Source organism: Dama dama, chromosome 5, assembly GCF_033118175.1.
Source record: "Dama dama isolate Ldn47 chromosome 5, ASM3311817v1, whole genome shotgun sequence".
In the NCBI taxonomy this organism is placed as follows: domain Eukaryota; kingdom Metazoa; phylum Chordata; class Mammalia; order Artiodactyla; family Cervidae; genus Dama; species Dama dama.
Window position 1 is genome coordinate 36,966,972 of NC_083685.1, and position 25,452 is coordinate 36,992,423.

Sequence of the window (25,452 nt, forward strand, 5' to 3'; positions counted from 1 at the left end):
CAGGCTCCTCCGTCCATGGGATTTTCCGGGCAAGAGTAGTGGAGTGGGTTGCCATTTCCTTCTCCAGGGGATCTTCCCAACTCAGGGATTGAACCCAGGTCTCCCGCAATGCAGGCAGACACTTTACCCTCTGCGCCGCCAGGAAAGCTTGTGGGTTCCTCACTTACGTACAAATGCTGGCTCTGCCACTTATTAGCTGTGTGTTCCTGGGCAAACTGTTCAGAGTTCGTTCCCTTAGCTATAACATAGAGACAATAGTGATCCTATCTCAGTTTTTGTGCAGACTAATTTATATCAAGTGCCAAAATCAGGGTCTCTTATACATAGTAGGTGCTCAAAACTTTTACCTCCTCCTCCTGTTCTTATTTATATATAAGGTCATTTATGAGCAGAGACTTTTAACTTTTTATCACTGCCACTCCAGGGTCCTCACTCCTGGCTAGGATCTTCTCCATTAATGCAGGTTCTCTGTCAACTTCACCATTATTATTACAACTGGGATTGCAAGTCTGTTGACCAGACTGCGTGGGGAATGATGCAGGGAAACAGAGCAGTATAATAGACACAGACCCTACTTGTGTCATTGTGGGAGTAGAAAAGACATGTACCTAAGTGTGTGTATATATAAACCTCAGCCATGATACCATACCAGTAGCAGTTAGAAGCTCTCTATAACTTTCCTCACAGAAGGGTATCTAACAATACTGGTGTTTTGAGCTTATACAGATAGTTTTTGATTTTTTTTTCTGAGTGAAGCTCTTTGGATTTCCTTTTAATTAGCTTCATGGCGTGTAGTTGACAACGTCACATTAGTTTCTCCTCTACAGCAGAGTGAGTCAGTTATACATAATACATTCTTTCTAAGAGGCTGTTCCCATCAGGTCAGTGGGGTTTGAGTAGAGCCCCTGTGCCATACAGTAGGCCCTTACAGCCATCTGTTTTATACGTGTCTATGTCCATCTCAGTCTCCTAATGTACCCCTCCCTCCTGGGTAATAATCAGTTTCTTTCTTACACATGTGACTCTATTTCTATCTTTAAAATAAATTCATTTGTACCATTTCTTCAGATTCCACATATAAGCGATATCTTATATTTGTCTTTGATTTACTTCACTCAGTATGACAATCTCTAGGTCCATTCATGTTGCTACAAATGGCATTATTTCATTTTTTTATGACTGAGTAATATTTCATTATATATACATACCACATCTTCTTTATCCATTACTCCGTTGATAGGCATTTAGGTTGCTTCCATGCCCTGGCTATGCTGCAACAAACACTGGGGTGGCATGTATCTTTTTGAGTTACGGTTTTCTCCAGATATATGCCTAGGAGTAAGATTGCTGGGTTACATGGTAACTATTTTTGGTTTTCTGAGAAACCTCCATACTATTCTCCATAATGACTACCAATTTACATTCCCAGTAACAGTGTAGGAGGGTTCCCCTTTCTCCACACCCTCTTCTAGCATTTATTGTTTGTGGATTTTTTTAAATTAACGACCATTTTGACTGATATGAGGTGATACCTCATTGCTCTAGTAATTAGTGATGTTGAATATCTTTTCATGTGCCTCTTGGTCATCTGTACATGATCTTTGGATTTCTGAAGGGACTGAAACATACTTACAGAGAAAAAGAATATTCACTGATCATGTGATTAAGATATATTTATTGTGATATTATGTTTGTGATTTTTGCAGGATAAATAAAAGTCTAGGTGTAGTGGTGCTTTCTTTCTCCCTTTTTGTAACTGAATAAATTTTAGAATGATCTTCAAGAATAGCCAGTGTCTTTTGAGTGTACTAGATACTGTGCTAGGCATTAGGATTATAAAACTGAATGCAAAATGGCCTGTGCCTTTAAATGAGTGGTAGTCCTGGGGAGGCAGAATTGTAAATAAGTATTTGTAGTAACGTGTAAGGGGATTGATGTGTTCCTTTTCTATCTTGCATGCATGCATAGTAATATAGGAAAGGAAGTGATTAAATGTGTCTAATTGGGGAAGATGACCTATAAGAGGCTTGAATGGAGATTGGGTTATGGGTAATTTTAGGACATAGCACACGCAGAGACATGGATGCAGGATGCTTACTAGGAGTGTCTCTAGAAGTACAGTTTATTACTGTGGGAGTGTAAGGTGCAAAGGCAGTACAAGGTAGAAGGGAAGAGGTGTGGCTGGAGAGGTAGGTAAACTGTCTGCTGAGGTATCTAATGTGTCATGTTGCAGTCAGCAGTGGGAAGCTGTGAAGTGTTTTAAGAAGAGACACATCAGATTTGAATTTGAGAAAGTTCTCTTGCAGCAATGTAGAGGATGGATTGGAGGTGGACAAGACTGGCAGAGACAGACCAGTTAGAAGGCTATGGGAATAGTCCAAGCAAATGATAAGAACCTGGCAATAGTAGGATGGAGCAATGAAGTTGATCAGGTTTAGAACTGGAATAAAAGAAAAAGTCAAAGATGACATCTGGTTTTCCAGTTTGGATGAAGAGGTAGATGAAAAAGGGGTTAGAGGAAAAGAGCAAGTTCTAGGAAAAGGTAATACAGGTTCAAATTTAGTCTTATCTAATTTGAGCTAAGAGAAATTCAGGTGAAGATGTATAACTACATAGTTGGAATTATGGGTTTGGACTTTAGAGGAAAGGTATGTGTTGACCTCAGTGTCATCAGTATATAGGTAGTGGATAAAGAAGGGGAATGGATGAACTTTCCTAGGCAAAAAAAAAAAAGGAATGAAGACTACTTGCATGTCTTCCACTGTTCTTGCTTACAAGCCTGTTGTCAACTCAAGGGATGATGTAATACTTGGGAATGTACTGAAGTAGCACGTTAAATATTTCCAGGACAGTGAATGTAAGGTTAACTCCAGTATTTTCACCTCGGGATGTGACAGACACACACAGCGTGAATCACTTTGTCTTCTGTAATAGTGTTGACTTGGCCACCACCAGACAGTAACGGTGGTGGAGATAAGAAAGGAAATTACAACATTAGCTTCTGTCTTTAACTATGGACAACACTAGTCAAAATGGTTTCAAAGCTCCAGACTTTCCTTTGTCTGTCTCAGCCTGGCTCAGTGAGTGACTTCAGATTCTTACCCTGTGGTTTTCCATTATTGAGATTAGAAGATCTAGTAACCTGGTAATCATGCTGGTCCTGTAAGATCGTCGCTGGAGGGGTTATTTATCTTGAGAACGTAGGCTGGAACATAGGTTCATCTGTAATGATAAAAAGCTCTATAATTACCTAAAGTGATGATAACAAGCTATTCTACTTTACTTATGAAAACTTTTTTTTTCTTAAATTGAAGTTTAGTTGATTTATAATGTTGTTTTAGTTTCTGGTATACAGCAAAGTGATTCAGTTTTACACACACATGCACCTGGCAGATCAGTCTTTGGGCTTGCAAGAATTGGACAGTTCTTAGCAACTAAGCCACCACCACATACACCCACACATTTTTTTCACATTCATTTCCCTTATAGATTATACAAGACACTGAATATAGCTCTCTGTGCTATATATAAAGTAGACCTTGTTGCTTTTTTTTAATATATAGTAACTTGTATCTGTAATCCCAAACTCCTTATTTTTCTTCCCCTTTGGTAAGCATTAGTTTGTTTTCTATCGCTGTGAGTCTATTTCTGTTTTGTAAATAAGTTGATTTGTATATTTTTCAGATTCTGCATATAAGTGATATGTGGTATTTCTCTTTTTCTGTCTGACGGACTTCACTCAGTATGATAATCTCTAGGTCCATCTATGTTGCTTCTATGGCATTATTCTATTTTATGGCTGAGTACTATTCCATTGTGTATATATACCACATCTTCTTTATCCATTCATCTGTTGATGGATATTTAGGTTGAGAAGCTACTCTACAAGTGCATCTCTGAAACTACTGGGGTTGTAGAAGAGGAGAAAATTTATGACACTACACCTAAAAACTGAACTTTCTTCTCATTCTTACAGAATACTCTACAAGTTAGAATTCAGAGTATTCTGACCCCTTCTCTAGGTAAATGTCTATTAAGTGTCCCAAACTTGCTTCTGTACCATCAGAAGCATAAACTACTCTAAAATGAACAGTGTTTTCTAGCTTCTCCCTTAGCTAATAAGCAGGACCTTTCACAATATTTATGGTCACAGCATTTTTAGTCTTAAATATATTTCTGTCCCCTTGGATATGTGTTAATTCCTGATACAACAGACTTCCTTCAGATTGGTATAGCAAGAGTTAAATCAGCAGTGCTCAGATATTTACCACAAACTCTGTAGGGACAAAGCCACAGTTGTTACACATAAATGGAAAATTCAGGATTTATCAGTTTTCTTTGAGAAATGGCACCAGCCAAGATCCAGTTGTTCCAGCTCCCGTCCTAGAAGCTATTCCTGCCAAGTTCATGAGTTAATCTCTAGTCTCACCATTCAGTTTGTATGGCTTTCTGCCTTGCATTTCAGCAGCCATCCTCTTTCAGCTTAGTCTGGGTGGGCTGTGTCAGTTTTCAGATGAAAAAGTAAGTGTCCCCACTCCCAAACCAAGGAGGTGGTTCAGTAAGTGGCATATTTCTTGGAGCCAGATCCATAGGCATTGAGCTGTCAACAGCAGCTTTTAGATCGGAAATTAAAAGTCTTGACCCTTGGTTATTAATATCATCTTGCCAGCATTTACTGGGTTGAGATGAATCACTGATGGTGAGACACCCCACAGCTAGGGAAGTCAGTGGGGACCCACTCAGGTGACTTCCCAGAGACTACTGGGCATGTGAGAAAAAAAAAAGACGACTTTGCATGTAAGTCCAAGGTTGTGACCGGTAGCCATCATGTGGGGATGCAGATGTTCCTTATTATGTAGAGACACTGGGGTTTATGAACTTGAACTTGCCAAAGGCATAATTCTTTCCACTCTTTTACGAGGCCCTATTTCAAACAGCTGTGTTATGGCACATCCCTGGGTTCTTCTGCATTTCCCCGTGTGTGATTCCTACACGGATTTGTAAAACTTACTTCCCTCCCCTCAGAAAAAGCATTCTGGATAACAAAACATTTTAGTTTCTAGGAGTCACATTAGGCTGCCTACCACCAGTTGAGAGTATAAAAACAAGACTTAAGTTGTGTACCTCTTTTTTTCCCCCAACATCTTCACATGTTAAGGGTCTTCTCCCCCCTCTTCGAAGCTAGAAAATATAAATGTACAAGCAGTAACTTTATTTATCTGCCAAAGCATAAATTAAGGCTGATGTTGAGTATTCTTTAATACACAACAGACTCATTATTCCACTCCACAGCAAGATAAATTTTGTTGCTATGAGCAACAGAAGTCCATAACAAATATTAGAATTTGATTTCTTCAGTGTTCAAAAATTGCATGTAATGAGGTTAACTGTGAGCTTAAGTTTAAATCACCAAACCTCAGTGTTAGCACTGGTATGAAAAAATTTGCCTGATCTTTATCTGCTAGAAAATTGCACATTGTTTTCTGTATTATGTGATATATTGTGATAAACAAAATAACTTAGCATTAAAATGTATGTGACCTGTGTTGATCCATAAAAGTGAAATATGCAAAAATTATATTGTCTGAGGATACACATTTAATTACTGTAAAATACTTTTTTACTTAACAACTTTCTTGCTTGAGGGGCCTTTTAATGAAACTTACACACATAGTAAAGGAAAAGAGGTTTTTGAGGGTTCACTTAGATTGGCAAAATATACTGATTAAATTTTTCAGAAAAATGCAGTAATTAGAGAGCAATATATATCCCTTTAATTTTCTTTAAAATCATTTTTAAAAGATAACAAGCTTCCCTGGGTGGCTCAGACGGTAAAGAATCCACCTGCAGTGTGGGAGACCTGGGTTTGATCTCTGGATCAGAAGATGCCCTGGAAAAGGAAATGGCAACCCACTCTAGTATTCTTGCCTGGAGAATCCCATAGGCAGAGGAGCCTGGCAGGCTACAGTCCATGGGGTCTCAAAAAGTAGGACATGACTGAACAACTGACACTTAACATTAGATTAGATGCAAACATTACTGCATATTCAGAACTACTGTTTTTTTTTTAGAAATCAATCATATAAAATTTTACACAGGCTACATATATACTACAATATTAAGATTAAATTTACTTTTAACTTTCCACACACTGTTCTGAAACAGTCAACACTGATACTGACATCATGTCTGTCTTTAATTCTCAGAAGTGGGGTAGGCAAAAGCATTTTTGGATTCATGTTGAGCAAACTCATAAGTTAAAACTGCAACATCACAGTACTGTAAAAGAATGAATAATCAAAAAAACAGCACGGTGGAACGGCCCTAAGGGTCAACCTAACAGAAGTGCATGAGAATTCTGAGGCCAATACGTAAGGACAGGAGATAGGGGTGAGGGGGAAGGAGAAGAGAATTTACTCTGGTTCTTTTTTTTTGTCTTATAGTTTGCCAGGGCTTTAAGATTGTTTGAAGGCTTAAAAATTGTTAAAAACTGGGAGGGATCTTAAAGATCATCTAATCCAATCTTATTTTACAGATGAGAAAAGTAAGGTTGAGACAGGTTAAGAGCTCAAAGTTACAAATTAGTTAGGGATCAAGGCAACACTGTAATCCAGTCATCTTGACACATAAAGATCCTCACAGATTTTCTTAGTCAAATTCTTGAAATGGGCCAACTGGCTTAGTTTCCTCAGGGACTAAATAGTTCATAAAAATGAGACTCTATTCTATATTTCAATATTTATCCTGAATTCTTCCTTGGTTTTAGTTCTTTAACGTTTATTTTGATTTTGCAGTGTCACTGAATGTATAGCCTATATAAAATAATTTCATTTATTCATTAATAAATGTTTATTGATCACTTACTATGTGCCAGGTACTGATACAGCAATAGAAGAAAAACAACAGAAGACAATCTACCCATATGGCATTTATAGTCTGGTGAAATCAAGTGGATATATATACATAAATAAATGATCTGTATCTGGATGTTTTAGAGCACAAAAATAAATGAGATGCTTTTATCCATCATGGTGTAACAAGAGTCACTAAATTCAGTTACTTGAAAGATGCTCTTATTGTGGTTACAGTGTAGCGCTAGGGTCAGGTTTTAAAAATATTGATTTTAGAATAGTTTTAGGTTTTCAGTCAAGTTGTGAATATATAATACAGAGAGCATCTATATACTTCATTCCCAGCTTCTCCTATTAACATATTAGCAGGGTACCTCTGTCACAACTAATGAATCAATATATTGATATATCATTATTAGCTAAAGTTCATACTTTATTCATATTTCCTTGGTTTACCTCATGTTCTTTTTCTGTTCCAGGATTAAGTTCATGATACCACATTTAGTCATCCTATCTCTTTGGTCTCCTCTACACTCCTGACAGTTCCTTAGACTTTCCTTTTTTTGATTTGACAGTTTGAGGAGTACTAGTCAAATAAGGTCTTTCAGTTTGGGTTTGCCTGATTAGACATGTGTTATAAGTATTTGGAAAATTTATTTCACAGAGGTAGAGTGCCATATTTTCGTTGTATCATGTCAGAGAACCAACTTACCACTAATAATACTAACCGTGATCACCTGGCTGAGGTAGTGTTCTCTCCACTGTAAAGTTACTCCTGTTCACCCCTTTCTGTACTGCATTCTCTGGAAGAGAGTCACTATACACAATCTACATTCAAGAGAGTGGGGGATGGGGATGGGTGTCGTTTATGCTCCATCTCCTTGAGGAAGTAGCTACATAAATTATTTTTATTCTTTTGTATGAGAAATTTGTCTATTCTCCATTTATTTATTTAATCATTTATATCAGTATATGTGCATGGGTATTTAATTTTATGCTTTGGGTTATAATCCAAAACTTTGCTGTGTATTTGAAATTGTTTCAGCTTTGACCACTGGGAGCTTTTTCAGTTGGCTCTCATGCTCTTTCACATACCCCAGACAATGTGGGCTTTTTTGAGTACTTCCTTATGGCCTCTAAGAGTGCTCCAGGCTCATCTTGTATAGTCCCTACTCCAGCCTAGAATGAGCTATTTCTCTAAGGAGCTTGGTTCCTTCTAATACCTTTAGAAAATGGTATTAGAAACCAAGATCTGGGTGTTTGCTTCTGGGCAGTCTTACCTGACAGGGCAAGGCATATAAGCATATACCAACCTGAATATATATACACATATCTATAAACAGTTCCATATTTAACCAGGTGTATGGTTTTATATTAAAAAACGAGTACATGCTGATGTATCCAACCCTAATCCACCAGCATCACATGAACCACTTTAGCCTTCCATGCTGGCTTGTCTATAGCCACCTACTCCAAGAGTGAGAAACCTGGTTCCTCCCATCTCCTGCAATTAGTTTTTCATTATGTGTAAGTATCTTAACACTGGTTCACTTTCTTTTAATTTGAGATTTCAAAATGTCTAGATGAAATATAAATCAAACTATTTAAAAATGTTGACTATGCTTTTTCAAACTCTGTTCAATTCTTTGCTATTTAGATTCCTACAAGGGGTCAAACTTCCAGCACACACCATCTTTAAAACCATTAGCATCACTCATCAGTAGCAACAAATGCTTATTAAGTCCCTTATCTTATTGAGATCCTAAGCTATGCTGGTTCATGTACATAGCATTCAGGAAAGTCTTGAGGTGTGATCTACCACTAACACAAAATAGATTTACATTACTCTCATACATGTACATATACATCCATACCTTTTAGAAGTAAGAATAACGGTTTACTGAAATTACTGTAACACACTTCCTAGCTTTCAAATAAATTAGTACTTTTCAAGTTCCAATTCTGTGGTTATTAGCATTAGTAAGAGGGAAAGAAGGTTAAGTGATGTCCGTTACATAGTAAGTGCTCAGTAAACATTACTTTTCTCCACTAGAATACCTACTATTCATCTCAAACTCAACATGTCCAAAACTGAATTCCAAATCTCTCTCTATAAAACCCATTCCCATTCATAGCCTTCCCCATCCCAGCAAGCCCATCACTGGGCAATAATGTCAGTGCCATCCTTGACTTCTCTGTATCTCTTACCCTGAACATCTGATCTGTCAGGTAACTCTGACAACTCTACCTGCAGAACACATCCAGGAGGAGACAGCTTCTGATCCTCTCTTGTGCCACGACTGTGGTCCGAGTCTCCCTCTCTGTCTAGGTTCCTGAGCAAGCTGCCAACAGGTGTCTCCACATCTGCCTTTGGTCCAGAGTAATCCTGGAAAAATAGATCAGATCATGCTCAAAAGTCTATAGTGTCTTTTCATTTTCTCAGGGTAGAAGTCAACATGTTTGTAGTAGCCTACGACTCTTGTATCTCGTTACTTCTCTGCCTTATTTCCTATTCCTTTTCTCCTCTAAACCCTCTGCTTTATTTAACTCTCTTGCTGCGCTTCACACTCTAGGCATGATCCTGTTGAAGGGATTTTACACTGGCTTTCTCCTCTGCTTGGAATGCTCTTCTCTAGTATCTGGAGGGTTAACCCCACCTCCTTTAAATTTTTGCTCAAATACCAGAGCCTACTGTGACTATGCTATTTAATATTGTAACCTAGTCTGTACCCACCACCATTTCCGTCTTATCCTATTCAGCTTTATCATATAATTTACTCAGTTATGCTTACTGCTTATTGTATATCTCCACCAGTGAGAACTGGAGCAGCAAAAAGGGAGGGATCCTTGTTCAGATTTGTTCCCTTATGTATCCCAGTGCCTAGAAGAAATACATGTTAAATGAATAAATGCATTATTTGAACTATGTGCTTTTTGTGTCCCAGAACTATTCTTTTTTTCATTTATTTTTATTAGTTGGAGGCTAATTACTTTACAGTATTGTAGTGGTTTTTGCCATACATTGACATGAATCAGCCATGGATTTACATGTGTTCCTCATCCCAATCCCCCCTCCCACCTCCCTCCCCCAGAACTATTCTTAAACTTTAAAAAATGAAAAATTAAATTTGATGAAAATGTATCTGATAGATACATGGGCAAAGGGTATCTACAGTCTGAAATAAGTTACTAAGAACCTTGAATTTTGGATTCCTTATTTGTCAATGAGTATAATATTGTGTTGGCCGAAAAGTTCGTTTTGATTTTTCTGTAATATGGTATGAAAACCTGAACAAACTTTTTGGCTGACACAGTAAATAAAATGCTATGCATGAGAGCAGCCAATAACCGTGAATTAAGGGATTTCCTAGCTCCTGGGCCTATGTAAAATAAGGCCTTGAAGAACAAGTTGTATAAGCCCTTAGAAGCTATTTATCTACTTCCTCTGTGATGTTGCTTTTCCTTTTCTCTTAAGTTTGAAATGGTGAGCAGTTATACAAAAAAAGCTCTCTAAATATGTTTATAAAGTTTTTAAAAAATTACATTGCATTGATTTTTAACAGGAATACTGACATCACAGCCAGTGAAGAGGATTTGTAAACTCAGAATGGAAGGAACTGAAAATCACTTAAAATGGGATGTTAAATGCCTGGTTTTAGTGAGACTGAATTTTGGCCCTACTACCCATTAAAAAGATGGGAGTTTGTTTTCAAGTGCATAGCAGCAGTTTAGTAAACTTACATGTCTGAATGTTTGGCACAGATGCACAGTTTCCTTCTCTCCCTTCTGTGTAAAAGAACAAGGAACCTCTGTTTTAAAAAATTGTGGGTTCCATGATGTATTATCCACTTAATCCCGGGTATCATTCCTTTTCTCTAAAACATTAGCAGTTGGCTGAGAAGGCATATATTACTGGTATGGTACATATCCCATTGGCCAAACATTATAGGTGGGACACCCTTGAGGCTAACCAAACACCAAACAAGAGCTTCTCAGCACCCTGAGGCTAACTGACGTGGGTGAGGTCTGCCCCTGGGGAGCTGGCCCGGATCCCGGGGGTGACCTCCGTGTCACCCTCACGGTCACGCGGCTTCTCCTTCAACTCTCCTCCTCTGCTCCTGCTCTCACACCTGGAGCAGGGACGAGGAAGAGGTTTGCTGCTGGCCTGAAAAATGGCAAGATAACCTGTATCACTTTAACACATGAAGCATGATAACTTCACAAAACGTAGAGTGAAAATACTGGCTACGGACTATTCACGTTAGTATATGTATTCCACTGTTATCACATTTGAATCTCTTTGAAAACCCCAAGATAGTCCTATGTATCATACAGCTGTTCCTTGTGTAATGTCTGCTTCTCTGTAAGGCTACCTGTGATTTGCATCAGAAGGTCTGAAGTTGCTTTCTTAGGTGCAAAAAATGAGCAAACTAGATAAATTTGCATTTCAATTTATAAAAGTTAACTGTAGTCAGAATAAGCCAAGTAAAATTCTTATCCCTAGAAGCTGACTAAAGGAGCTAATATTCACTTTTAGGACTTTCTCAGTACTTTACTTTTAGAACACTGATTATCATGTCAGTTCTTTTCATTGCTGTACTTACATGTTTTTCTCACACTTTGTGCTACTGTGTTTATCTTAGAACCAAAGAATCTGGGAAAAGATTCAAGTCTTTTGAATGTGGATTTCCTTAAACCTCAAGTTTCCTAGATTTGAGTATGTAGAAATCAGCTGGAATCTGGTATGCTCACTAATACAAAACCATAGGTTTATGCCATATATCTGTGTACGCATGTTGTATTTGTATGTGGAGATAGGTGTAAATTTATATGGCTTTCTATATAAAATTATCATCCTACCCTACTTAACTAATTGTAATGTAAAATATAATTTTTCTTCTCATCCCTTAAATCGAGGAAGTCACTTGTTGACTTTCCACCCCAGAGGTCAGTAAGTATCATCAGTGCTGCCCTATGAAGTTGATTTTTGAACATTTACCTGAACATTTACCTGCAATAGCCTACTGGACTCTCTAACTTGGAATACTATTACCAGGTCTCACTATTTGTAAATCTAGCTATTCTCCACCCCCCTCTAATAAACTGTTGAAGTAAAATGGCAGAGTGGTTTCCCTTCCCACAGCAGACTGTCAAGATAACTTATTCCTCTTTATCTGTTAGTGTTTTGAGAATGCTGTGCTGTGCTTAGTTGCTCAGTGGTGTCCGACTCTTTGAGACCCCACATTCTGCAGCCCACCGGGCTCCTCTGTCCATGGGAATTCTTCAGGCAAGGATACTGGAGTGGATTGCCATGCCCTCCTCCAGGGGATCTTCCCAACCCAGGGATCGAACCTAGGACTCCCATATTGCAGGCAGATTCTTTACTGACTGAGCCACCAGGGAAGCCCAAGAATACTTAAGTGGGTAGCCATTCCCTTCTCCAGGGGATCTTCCTGACCCAGGAATTCAACCGGGGTCTCCTGCATTGCAGGTGGATTCTTTACCAGCTGAGCTACCAGGGAAGCCCTTGACAATGCTAACCATATGACAATGTTCCAATACAATTTTTTGGCATTATATACAATGGCAATTTTCTGTACATAAACTATTCTCTTTATGCCTTAGAATCAGTGTCAGTCACTAGAAAAAAACATAATTTAAGGAATAAATTCTGTTTCTTTGAGTGAAGTATTACTAAAACCCTTCTTTATGGGAAGGTTACCCCTGGATTATAGTACTAGAGATGGATGGACCACAAATACCTAAGTGAAAGCCATTGCTTTGCATTTCCCTAAGTGTAGCGTGCTTCCTGTTCTTGGATTTATCCTTTGTGGAGACCACTGAAAATCTGTGTGTGTGGATGTTTTAGTTCTGTGCCAGTGTGGTTCTTAGACTGCCTGGGTGCTTTTGCTGCCCAATACCTGACCTGTCTGTCGTGAGGCTCCAGGATGGTCCTTGGACTGCTCCTCCAAAGAGATGTGCTTCAAGTTGTCCTGCTGACACGCTGTGCTTCTGTCCTGAATATTTCTGCAGAATAAGAAATCTGTGTCAGATTTTGGCCTGTTGAGTCTTGTTAGTTTGACTGTTCTGCTGAACCCAAAGCACTGCACACTATTTCTTTAAATATTTAATATGAAAGTATCACAACAACTACTAATTTTTCCTTTATTTTGCAGAAATGTGTTACAGACGAGTGTTTCTTTTTTGAACGATTGGAGTCTAATAACTACAATACTTACCGGTCAAGGAAATACTCCAGTTGGTATGTGGCACTGAAACGAACTGGGCAGTATAAACTTGGACCCAAAACAGGACCTGGGCAGAAAGCTATACTTTTTCTTCCAATGTCTGCTAAGAGCTGATCTTAATGGCAGCATCTGATCTCATTTTACGTGAAGAGGTATATTTCAGAAATTTGTTAATGAAAAAAAAATGTGTACAGTGATCTGCTCAGTTTGGGTAACTGTTCAGATAACCTTTTATCTAATAGTAAAATATCTAACCATTGCTGTAGTTTTTATACAAGAAAAAACACAATAACAGCAAAAATTCCTGGAAAATGTATACACTTCCACTTTTTATATAGCATTTCCTTTTATCCAGTGACACTTACTTAAAGCTACAATCTCTCATACAGTTGCTTCATTTGAAAAGAGGCTTTCAAAATGTGTACAAACACGTTTTCTTCATGGAAATTATAGACATTAGAAAATTAAAGTCATATTTAGTTATTAACCCAAATGTCCACTACTTCCTACAATATGGCACACATTAATCTACATGTACAAACTTAAACATTTTAAAAACATGTAAATATGAATTTAATCCATTCCTGTCATAGTTTTGTAATTGTCTGGCAGTTTCTTGTGATAGAGTTTATAGAACAAGCCTGTGTAAACTGCTGGCAGTTCTTCCATGGTCAGATCAATTTTGTCAAACCCTTCTCTGTACCCATATAGCAGCAGTCTTGCAACTCTGCTTGTGATGGGAGTTGTATTTTTAGTCTTGACTAGATCACTGAGATCCATCCACTCACACTTTAAGCATTCATGCTGGCAAAAATTTACGGTGAATGAATATGGCTTTAAGCGGCAGATAATATACATATCTGACTTCCCAAAAGCTCCCGGATGGGTGTGCTGTTGCCGAATACTCAGGAGGGATCTGAATTCTGATTTTATACCAGTCTCTTCAAAAACTTCTCGAACTGCTGTATCTCCTACATAAAAGAAAATGTACAAATCAATAAGGATTATACTTTGAGAAATTTAATCAAAGATTTTCAGATAAGGAAGCATTATTATGTAAAGGTTCAAAAGGTAAAACTTCACCCTAAGAAAATAAAGCTTTCCCTGTAAACTCTGTCCTCTGGACATCCTGAAATAACAAAGTATTTTCTTACCACTGTATAGCTAAGAAGCTTTTGAAATACTGAGTATTTCTTTGGCTTCTACTTGCAAGCTTACCCATCTACATATATATATTTTGGGAGTCACATATTTTTAAACTCTTCCTGTTTTATTCCCAAAAGGTGAAAACATAGATTGCAAAGCTGTAGTTAATATTCCTGTATATTTTTTCATTATTATCTTGTTCCTGATTATCCAATAAAACTGCCTAAACTGATAAACATCTGAAGTAAGAAAAAGTGATCCATTCTTCTTTACAAAAGTCTGTAGAGCTGCCTAATATATAGAACTAGGAAATGATTCAAATCATCCCTGGTCTCTCCTGGGACCGTAAGGCCTCTGAAGTCTTAGACCAGATTTCTTTATAACCATTTTGTTATGCTTTTGTAGTTATTCTGTCAGTAGAATCCCACCATGGTAATTTCTGGCATTTTCTTTGTTTCTTTCTGTTTCAAAGAACTTGGGATTCATTTTTCTAGCACCAAGATGCTACCGTCATCAGAAGTTTAAAAAAAATATGAAATTTACAGAATTTTATATTACCAGGGTTTTCACATTTTATAAGGTTGATTTTTTAATAATACGCAAATTTCTAGGACAGGGTTTTTATTGCCATTAACTTATTTTTGTGGCTGCTCTTTCTAAATATCCAGATGAACCTCCTATCTGGGATTTCTGTAATTCTGTGATGCTGTCATTGTCTCCCAAAGTGTTTATGAAAAGCCCTTAAAAAAGCTGCCTTCCTTGTTTATCTTCTGGGAAGTTTCACAATTGCCACAAGTATAGATTTTTTGTTCAAATATCCTTTAACGCCTTCATTTTCTTGTTTGTCAGGTTGTAAACTGTATTTGGCTTCTCAGTAGTCCTACTAGTGAGGAATAGGCAAGGAAGAGCAAGTAAACAAGAAATGTTTCAATGTTTTTTCTAATCACAGCTCTGGAAATAAGCACAGGAAGAGTAGTGTGTAAAATATGACATCTGTCTGCCATATTTGAATTCTATGTGAACTTCCTTTGAGCTTTGCCAAAGATCAAATAAACATGGTTATAAATTATATTTTTAAAAATATAGAAATATATATATGTTAAGAAAAGAAAAACTTGGCTTAAGAAAAATAATTTTTTGTTGTATTAAAAAATTTGTATCAAGTTTGTTAAAGATTGTGGAACTAGTCTTAAATTTTATATGTCATTTGCTGATTTGACTTAAAAATTGTTTAAATGTTTAAAAAGTTCTTTAAACATTTTGAAATGACCATGGGGGTCTTGTTTAGCTCTTAGTAACACTAGTCAAGAGTTTAGCATTTAGTTCCTGTGTCTAGCCTGCTTGTATGTTATGGAAGCACAGGATGGGGCTGGTGAGTCAATCTGCCAGGCTTAGCTGTCACCACAGCAGCTGATTCAAAATCAGCATTGCCTGGGTAGTTTGATCCATTTAATTTCAATCATGATGCCATTGACTAGACTAAAAATTGAATGGGCAAATAAGTATTTTTAGATCTAGAGGAACCAACCCCTTCTATATTAAGACTGAAATCTCTTCTCCAAAGGATTTTATGATGAATTTAAAAATTTTAATTTAGATAAAGTGCTTTATTCTCTTGTATCTTTATTATTTTAAATGTACTGTAACTAAACTCAATAGCAGTTTTATAGATTTGAAGAATACAGGAAAAACCAAGAGGGTTTTATTTTTGCTGGTTGAAAGAAATGTTTAAAAACATCATAGTGTTTTATTTAGTTAAAGGACAATAATGAAATGGAGTTTATATTTGTTACTTCTATTTCATAATATTTAATAACAGGATTAGGTTGAAATAAAATAATAGGAAAAACTGCAGAATGTGGATTTTCCTGGTGTTTCCCCCTCACTCTGGTACACTGCTGAGCTCTGAGCAGACCCCATTGCTTTACAGACCGTTGGCTACACAGGGTGTTATCCTCCTGTCAGTGCTAATGAGATCCCGGCCCCCCCAGAAAGGCAGCTTCTGTTTTTAACCTTATCTGTAGATACCTTTGTACTCTGCTTCATTCATCTAATACTTATCAAAGAATGAAGGATTCCAAACAAATGAGCTTCTTATTTTAACTAGTGTTTACTGCTTAAGAGCCAGTATGAACATTTGCACATTTATGATGGTGGCAGTCCTATTACATACTTTCCTAAAAACAGAGTTTAAAGAAAACAAATAATTCCTGGTTGATCTGGCTTCATCATTAAGAGTAGTCTATTACTGTACTGTTACAAAACAGAAATGTATTCTACATAGACATGGTCTTTCAGATCTCTATATCACTTACATTTCTAGCTGCTTTCAGAGTTTTATCACTTCTGAGGCAATGCTTCAGTTTTTCCTACTCCTAGGCAATATGGTAAATGCCAGTTGCTGCTTTTTTCTTAATTCCATATGGCTGGAGGCATTAAAAACAATCAAGGACTAGGTGGGTTGTTGCGATAACCACAAATACTTTAAAAAAGTAGTGAATTTCTAGTTATATGGACTTGAAATGTTCCAGAGTACACTCAAACCTAAAGTATATTTACCTGGTATGTAAATGTGTTTATTTAACATTTAAAAATATATCTGAAATTCAGAATATCGATGAAAACTCAAATGAAAAAAGTTACTCATTTGAGAAGGCAAGGTTCAGAAGAGGAAGTTATACAAACTTCCTATAGACTGCTGTTTGCCCAGTATGGATTAGATAAGGATGTTAAACAGACACTTAACTAGTTCACATGATCTCATATCACATAAGGATAGTGTGAGATAATCAGGAGTTCTAGAATAAATGGCTTTTTCTTTCAGCACTGGCACTACTACAAAATCCTTTTATTTCAACAGAAGACCTAGCGAAGTCTAAGCTAAAGGTCAGTAAGTACCTAAAAACCAAAATCTGCTGATATATTTGAATGTAGTGAATTTACTTATAGGATGTTAGGAGTTGGCTCTATACCACGAATTGGGCATTTTCATCTGTGGAACATTAAAAAAAATTTCATGTATATATATATACATTTAAAAATAATTTAGGACACTGCCTTCATATAAATGATGGCTAAAGAGAATAGGGGACATATACACTCTGAGGAAAAAGTCATAGAAACATAGTTAAGTATGAAATGAATTATCTATTGATTTATTATGATAGGGACTGTGCCTGACACAATGGTTTAAGGAAGAGACAGGAAAACTCAGTTTCTACTCTCCTTGATTTCCTGTAAAATCAGTGACATAAAGAATTCTTAGCTTATTTCAAACTTCCCTATCTTAAATAGTGAGCTCAGTAAATTGTTCTAGAAAATTATCTCTCATTTCAGACTTTCTCACATGAGACATGTTACCATCTGTTGGCTTTCTGACTATTCAAAATAAATAGATAAAATTTGCATAAACAGAAGAATTATACCCCCACTGTTCAGTAATTGCCTTTATAAATATTTCACATTTCATTTAAAAGTTTCTCCTCAACCTTGTGATAAAATGGTCAAGAATTTTACTAACAGTTCAGTTCCAACAATTTTGCTATGCTTAGTCACTCAGTTGTGTCCGACTCTTGTGACTCCATAGACTGTAGCCCACCAGGCTCCTCTGTCCATGGGGATTCTCCAGGCAAGAATACTGGAGTCGGTTGCCATGCCCTCCTTCAGGGGATCTTCCCAACCAAGGGATCAAACCCAGGTCTCCCACATTGCAGGCGGATTCTTAACTGTCTGACCCACCAGGGAAACCCTCCAACACTTTTAGTCAAATTCAAAATATCCCTTAATGCTAACCTTAACTGTATATCCAAAGCTTCTCATTTTCAAATTAATCTAGAAGCAGTCCTAAGCCAGAAAACCAGTGTTATGCTCTGAATGGTATTATTTATACTAATGGAATAAACTGTAAGAAGTTTTGCTGTTAATATTATATCAGCACTGAATAACTTCATTGAAACTTTCTGACTTAGTCTAAACCAATTAGAAAGCTTAAAATCTCATTCTCAGCTCTAGATCAAGAAAGTAAACACATAAATTTATTCAGCATTTTCACGTCAATTATAAATATATAAGATACCCACCGATATCTTCTCCAGGCTCTGACAGGCCTCCTGGGAACTTCCACATATTTTTCAGCTGCAGTATTAAATCAGAAAGCAAAGTTAAAACAGCTTTTATGTTAACACTAACATAACACATACATAGAGATGCCACAGAAGCTACCCATAATTGATCAAGGTGGTTGAGAATTTATTTTTTGGTAACTGCCACCAATTTTTTTCAGCTTCCTTCCTTATTCCTCCTTTCTTTCCTCGGGAAACTGCTGACTTGTGAAATCTTTCCCATCTTTTTCTTTAGGAAATAGAAGTGGTTTTTTTATGTTAATGTGATAAATTCTGTATGAGTGAAACAGTGGGGGGAACATCTACTGAATTTGTGTAGTTAAAAATTTTTGCTGCTAGTTTATTAAAGAATACATGAAACTTACTGATGCTGCTATAAATTAGTAGAAAATATGATATAAATGTAATCATTAAAGTATGCTATTTTTAATTTTCAGTTTACTTTCTATATTGTGTGTCTAATCAGTTATATTAATCTTAAGACTTTTCTTGTTCTCTGTGTTAATGATTTTATGTAAAAATGTAATTGCCTTTCATGGGAAGTGTGAATAAAATTGATTTAAGTTTCTGCCTTTTTGTACATACCATTTCCTTTTTTGGTGGGGAGGGGCAGGTGGGAAGATCTGATCTAGGACTGGAGATAAATATGAAAACTTGATTTAAATAATTCTGCAGTAGTATGGAACAATATTCTTATGGCTGACATGATTATTTTTTCCTGTTAGAATTCTGTTATACCAATCCATCACCATGATAAAAACTGAAGAATTAGAAATCACAACATGCATAAAGGTGCTGAGCTTGGGCCAGTACACCTCACACTCTTCATTCATAAAACAAGCTTATGGACCTCACTGCTGTGCTGTGTGGCCCACTCATTTCCTGGACAAGAGCTCCTTAGAGAATGTGTCATTTCCCAACTATGCTAGGTTGGAGACTAGTGGCATGGTTCCCAGAGTTTCCACAGACTGTTGATTATGTGGGTACAGAATTCTGGCTTTCCACCCTTCTGTGTCTGGCTCAGACTTGAGATTAATTTATAAAGCACATTACGTTTTTTTTTAATGTAGCGATACCTCCAAGTATATCTCAGCATTAATGCACTGTCTTTGGGGTTCCATTTTGAAATTGTTCCACAAGCTACATTTCTATAGAAACTATGCAGACTTTTTTTTTTTTTTGGTCTCTAGGATATTAAACTTCACCACTATAAATTCTACTTCTGTGGGAGAAGGCGAGGGTGGGATGTTTCGAGAGAACAGCATCGAAACATGTATATTATCTAGGGTGAAACAGATCACCAGCCCAGGCTGGATGCATGAGACAAGTGCTCGGGCCTGGTGCACTGGGAAGACCCAGAGGAATCAGGTGGAGAGGGAGGTGGGGGGGGGGATCGGGATGGGGAATACATGTAAACCCATGGCTGATTCATGTCAATGTATGACAAAAACCACTACAATATTGTAAAGTAATTAGCCTCCAACTAATAAAACTAAATGGGAAAAAAAAAAATTCTACTTCTAAAAAAGAAATGTTATGAGGCAAACAAATGCTTCCCCAGAACAACAGAAATAAATTTGAAAAAGTCTTTACCTGGACCTGATGATAAGTTCTTGGAAATAGTTGAGCTTACAGTTATTTCCAAGTGGTAGGCTGAGAGGCCTAAGTTTCGTGATTTGAAAAACCTGGTTAATGCTGTAGATAAAATCAGTCATTGAGGGGATAAGTCTGCCTTCGACCTTTTTTTTTTTTTTTTTTTACATTAAAAAATACACCCACTATCTGGGTTTAGCTATTTAAGTAATAATAATAAATACTAGATAACATATTGAATGTCCACTATGTTCCAGACACTATGCTATGTTTTAAGAACTGTACACATTTACAGTAACCCCATGAGAAACTATTATTGTTCCCATTTTTTCTCTTTAAATTGAAGTTATAGCTGATTTACAATACTGTATTAGAGCAAAGTATATAACGTACAGCAAAGTAATTGAGTTATATACATATTTTGTCAGATTCTTTTCCATTATAGATTATTACAAGATATTGAATACTGTTCCCTGTGCTATGCAGTAAATCCTTATTGCCCATTGTTCCCACTTTAGAACTGATGAAACTGAGGACAAAAGATTTAATAGTTTACCTGGAGTGACACAGCCAGTGCATAGTAAACTCATGGTTAAAATCCAGGTGACCTGATTCTAATCATCTCTTAAGAAATTTTAAAAGTTGATTTGGTATTTTCATACTAACCTTTTACCACTATTCACTTTTTCATATACTTTTTGATCTTTGCTTCAGTTTTGATTGGAACATTCTATATAAAACCAACTAGAATCTGTATCTTAGTCTGACACTCTTCCAGGGGTTGTGACTTTGAACTAACACCTAGTTTGGTGTCAAATGTCTATCTACCTCTTGCCTATGAGTTCCCTATCTAGAATCTTCTGATTGGCATGGGCTTTATTATTTTGCTAGTGATTTACTAAGAGTTCCAGTATATTGTTCCACAGAGGAAAAACTACTGAGGGAGGAGTAAGGTTGGGCTTTGAATATTTTTTAGTTTATTATCTGTTTTCATCTTTGTTCTCTATCCAATAAAAGACAAAACATCTCTCTGCATCAAGTATAAAATTCCATGACCCTTTCCCTGCTAATCTTAAAAAAGAAACTTTCCACTCCCTCTTAAAATAAATATTCTGCTCAGACATTTTTGTGCCTCTTTGCCTTCTGGGTCTTACCCAGCATTCACGTATATGACCCCTCCCTACTTTGAGTTACTGAGGTCATCTAATTCCTGAAGCATATCTGACTTTTACATACTATAAAAAGGAAATTATCCTTCTAAGTCATAAAAATGTAGGATTTTAAACTATATTTAGAATAATTCCATCATATTATAATGGCGAATGTGATGATAAATTTTTCCTATATATTTGCCAATTATAAATCTGATGTTCGTGTGTGTGTGTGTACACGCACGCAGGAGTGGCAAACAGAAGAGAGTGTGGATGATGTACAGTGGTCCCATCTATCATTGAATTGCTAGGCCTCTGTTAAGGCTATTTCAAGTTTATTTATTTATTTATTTATTTAATTTTTATTTTTTTTTTCCAGTGGGTTTTGTCATACATTGATATGAATCAGCCATGGATTTACATGTATTCCCAATCCCGATCCCCCCTCCCACCTCCCTCTCCACCCGATTCCTCTGGGTCTTCCCAGTGCACCAGGCCGGAGCACTTGTCTCGTGCATCCCACCTGGGCTGGTGATCTGTTTCACCATAGATAGCATACATGCTGTTCTTTTGAAATATCCCACCCTCACATTCTCCCACAAAGTTCAAAAGTCTGTTCTGTATTTCTGTGTCTCTTTTTCTGTTCTGCATATAGGATTATCGTTATCACCTTTCTAAATTCCATATACATGTGTCAGTATGCTGTAATGTTCTTTATCTTTCTGGCTTACTTCACTCTGTATAATGGGCTCCAGCTTCAAGTTTAATTGCACTGCTTCTTTTAAAACTGTCCTGAAGAAAAACTCCCAAGTTTACTGTTTCTAGAATGGATAAAGAGGGATGATTCGTTTTCTGATCCTTTTTCTATTTTCCCAGTCCCATGGACGTCTTCTGTTTTCCTAAGCAAATGATTAGCTTCAAGATATTCCCTGGGTGTGGCTTCTGAACTAGGAATTTGTGTAAACACTGCCCCCCCCCCCCAAAAAAAAACCAATCAATTTCTTTCAAGTCAGAAACTAATCTCAAGAACCTAGAACAAGGGTTCAGACTTGCTAGTCTACTCCTTTTGGTTCTCTGTACTATATGACCTTCTCATTCCTCCCTTACTCCAACTTGGTCGGATACAGAGACCTCATTAACTTTTATTTTCATTGCTCTAATCTTTAATGTTACTACTCTTACTTTTCAGAGTTCAAAGCCACTGTACTTAGAAAATTCACTGACTGGTAGGTTTTGGGCACAGAGAAATTTATGCAAAATACAGCAGGCCAATCATTCTCTTTCTCCTTGTACTACTGTATTTTTCTTAATAACATTTACCACCACTTTTTATATATATTTTATTCATTATTTGTATCTCATTTAGTTGCTAAGTCATGTCCGACTCTTATGCAACCCCATGGACTGTCGCCTGCTAGGCTCCTCTGTCCATAAGGTTTCTCAGGCAAGAATACTGGAGTGGGTTGCCATTTCCTTTTCCAGGGGATCTTCCCGACACGGGGATGGAACAGCATCTCCTGGCTTGGCAGGCGGAGTCTTGACCACTGAGCCACCAGGGGAGCCATTTGTTCTTACCTATTTGAATATAAGCTCCAGATGTAGAAACCTTGCTTTGTTCACTGATGTTTACCTAGTGCTTAAAACTCATGAACTCTGTAATTAAGTTTAGTGAAAGAATGAAAAGGTCCCTACCATTAATTCAGCTCTTGAGCACCAGGTTTACAATGTCAAGTCACTCTTAGGTCTTGACAGTGATGGGGCAGGAGGAGAAGAACTGGATGGGTAGGAAAGGAGAAAGGACATGTTTAAAGTATCAATTTAGCTTTGAGTCTGAGTGTACATTTGCTCACAGTGAAGGTTAAACTTTCCTCTCTAAGACATACTTGACACTAATGCCTGGGAGGAGTGAATCACTTAAAGAAAAACTGGCTCAGATGTCTGAAAATATGCTGATTAATTATTTATGGCTAATAGCTATCATCAGGGCTTCCCTGGTGAGTCAGACAGTAAAGAATCTGCCTGCAATGTGAGACCTGGGTTTGATCCCTGGGTTGGGAAGATCCCCTAGAGGAGGGCATGGCAACCCATTCCAGCATTCTTGCCTAGAGAATCTCCATGGACACAGGACCTGACAGGCTACAGTCCACCGAGTCTCAAAGAGTTGGACACGACGGAGCGACTAAGCATAGCACAGCTATCATCAACCTCAGATATGCAGATGATACCACTTTAATGGCAGAAAGTGAAGAGGAACTAAAGAGCCTTTTGATGAAGGTGAAAGAGGAGAGTGAAAAAGCTGGCTTAAAACTCAACACTCAAAAAATGAAGACCATGGCATCTGGTCCTGTCATTTCATGGCAAATAGGTGGGGAAAATGGGGAACCAGTATCAGATTTCATTTACTTGGGCTCCATAGTCAATGTGGATGGTGACTGCAGCCATAAAATTAAAAGATGCTTGCTCCTTGGGAAATATAGTTATAACAAACCTAGACAGTGTATTAAAAAGTAAAGACATCACCTTGCAGACAAAGGTCCAGATAGTCAAACTATGGTTTTTCCAGTAGTCATGTATGGATGTGAGAATTGTACCATAAAGAAGGTTGAGCACTGAAGAATTGATGCTTTCGAACTGTGGTGTTGGAGAAGACTTGAGGGTCCCTTGGACAGTGAGATCAAACTACTGAGTCCTAAAGGAAATCAACTGTGAACATTCTTTGGAAGGACTGATGCTGAATCTTTTAGCCACCTGATGTGAAGAGCCAACTCACCAGAAACGACCCTGATGCTGGGAAAGATTGAGGGCAAGAGAAGGGAGCAACAGAGGATGATGAGATGGTTACTGACTCGGTGGACATAATTTGAGCAAACTCAGGGAGACAGTGAAGGACAGGAACACCTGGCATACTGCAGTCCATGGAGTTGCAAAGAGTCAGACACGACACAGCTACTGAACAACAACAGCAACAATAGCTATCATGCTTAAATTCTACCTAAAACCAAAATAATTGCATTATAATTAATATAACTTACCATCTCACTTTATACTTTTTATTACAACATTGAACTATATAAGAATACTCAGTTTTCACATTTTATTGCTCCATTAGATAAATCTGGTTATAACAACAAAAAAATAAAAACCCTAAGTAGGAGTGTCACTTCTATTTAATCCACAAAGAAACCAAAGTCTTATATTAATAGTAATGTGATTTTGTTTCTAACTTTTGCCAATTCCCAACTGCCTAGAGGCATAAGGGGAATCATGTTTAAGAAAGTACTGCTTCTCAAAATCTATTCTTAAAGAACCAGTCATCGGCAAGACTGAAAATCAGCAAATGAAGAATCTGGATGCACAATGTTCTAGTTTGGTTGTTAACACATCAATTGTTGAGCAGTATCCCTGGAGTTTGATTATCAGGTCTGGGGGTGGAGCAGAGGTGTGAGCACGTGTGGTTTCCAAGAAGTTGATGCTATTACTGTCTCTCAGTTTCACATTCACCCTCCATGCTCTGCCTAGTGATGCTAGAGCTGGGACTTCACTGACCAGTTTGTTTTGCCAACTGACTCCCTTAAGCCTCTACCAACAGACTGCAGGGCTGGGGGAGGAAGAAAGCTCCTCCTGTCTGCTTCCTGTGCCTTTTCCATGTGCCTGTGGTTCTTGTATCACTTCAGCATGTGGCTTCATTCTGGCAGCGGCAGACCTTCCCGTAGCAACAGTCAAATCCACTTTGCAGTTTTCTAGCATTTCCTACCTAAGCTTCATTGTGCCCTCTCTCCAAAGGCACCAGAAAGCTGATGCTTCATTTGCAGAGGTCTGGGCCCCATGTCCTCTGAGTTCAGAGACAGGAGATGAACAGCATTTCTTGTTAGAGATTTAATAAGCTATGGGCAGTCCCAAATGAAAGGATGCACAACCTACCAGAGTGGCATAAAGATGACCTTAAACCACAGACATCTAAGATACAACAAGATGTAGAAAGAAGCCTTTTCTGAGATTCCCTTTATCAGATTAAAGGGAAAGCATTCTGAGAATGACGCTGCCATAAATCCCTCCTAGGGAGTTCTAGAGGAACTTCCAAGCCAAGAAGGAAACTAACCTTTAGTACCTGGTGAGAAACTGTATACACATACTTTATCAGAAGCTGCCATGCCTTCTAAAATTACTCTTGCTTCTTCACTTAATCATCTTCCTTTTCTCCATAATACTCTTTTCTTCACACTTTTGTTCTAACCTCTCTTCTTGTACTACTTAAGTATCACTGCTGGTACCTGAATTGAATGAAATCATTAACCTCAGCAACAGACAATGGCAGCTGTACTATATATTAAAAAAAAAACAA

General features: G+C 37.5%; 2 protein-coding genes across 4 annotated transcripts in view; one reads left to right on the forward strand and one right to left on the reverse strand.

The window, feature by feature from the left end:
* The window catches only part of FGF2 (fibroblast growth factor 2), a 65,622-nt gene extending 52,397 nt beyond the window's left edge, over nt 1-13,225 (forward strand). Inside the window, 1 exon segment of the mRNA XM_061140708.1 lies at nt 13,028-13,225. Coding sequence (XP_060996691.1) covers nt 13,028-13,213 — 186 coding nt within the window. The 3' untranslated portion in view covers nt 13,214-13,225.
* Nucleotides 13,226-13,319: 94 nt separating this feature from the next.
* NUDT6 (nudix hydrolase 6) overlaps nt 13,320-25,452 on the reverse strand; it is a 69,398-nt gene continuing 57,265 nt past the window's right edge. For all 3 annotated transcript variants that reach the window (XM_061142305.1, XM_061142304.1, XM_061142306.1), the window contains 2 exons: nt 18,325-18,379; nt 13,320-14,070 (listed from right to left, as the gene is read on the reverse strand). In XM_061142305.1, coding sequence (XP_060998288.1) covers nt 13,673-14,070; nt 18,325-18,379 — 453 coding nt within the window. In that variant the 3' untranslated portion in view covers nt 13,320-13,672. The remainder of the gene's footprint in view (nt 14,071-18,324; nt 18,380-25,452) is intronic.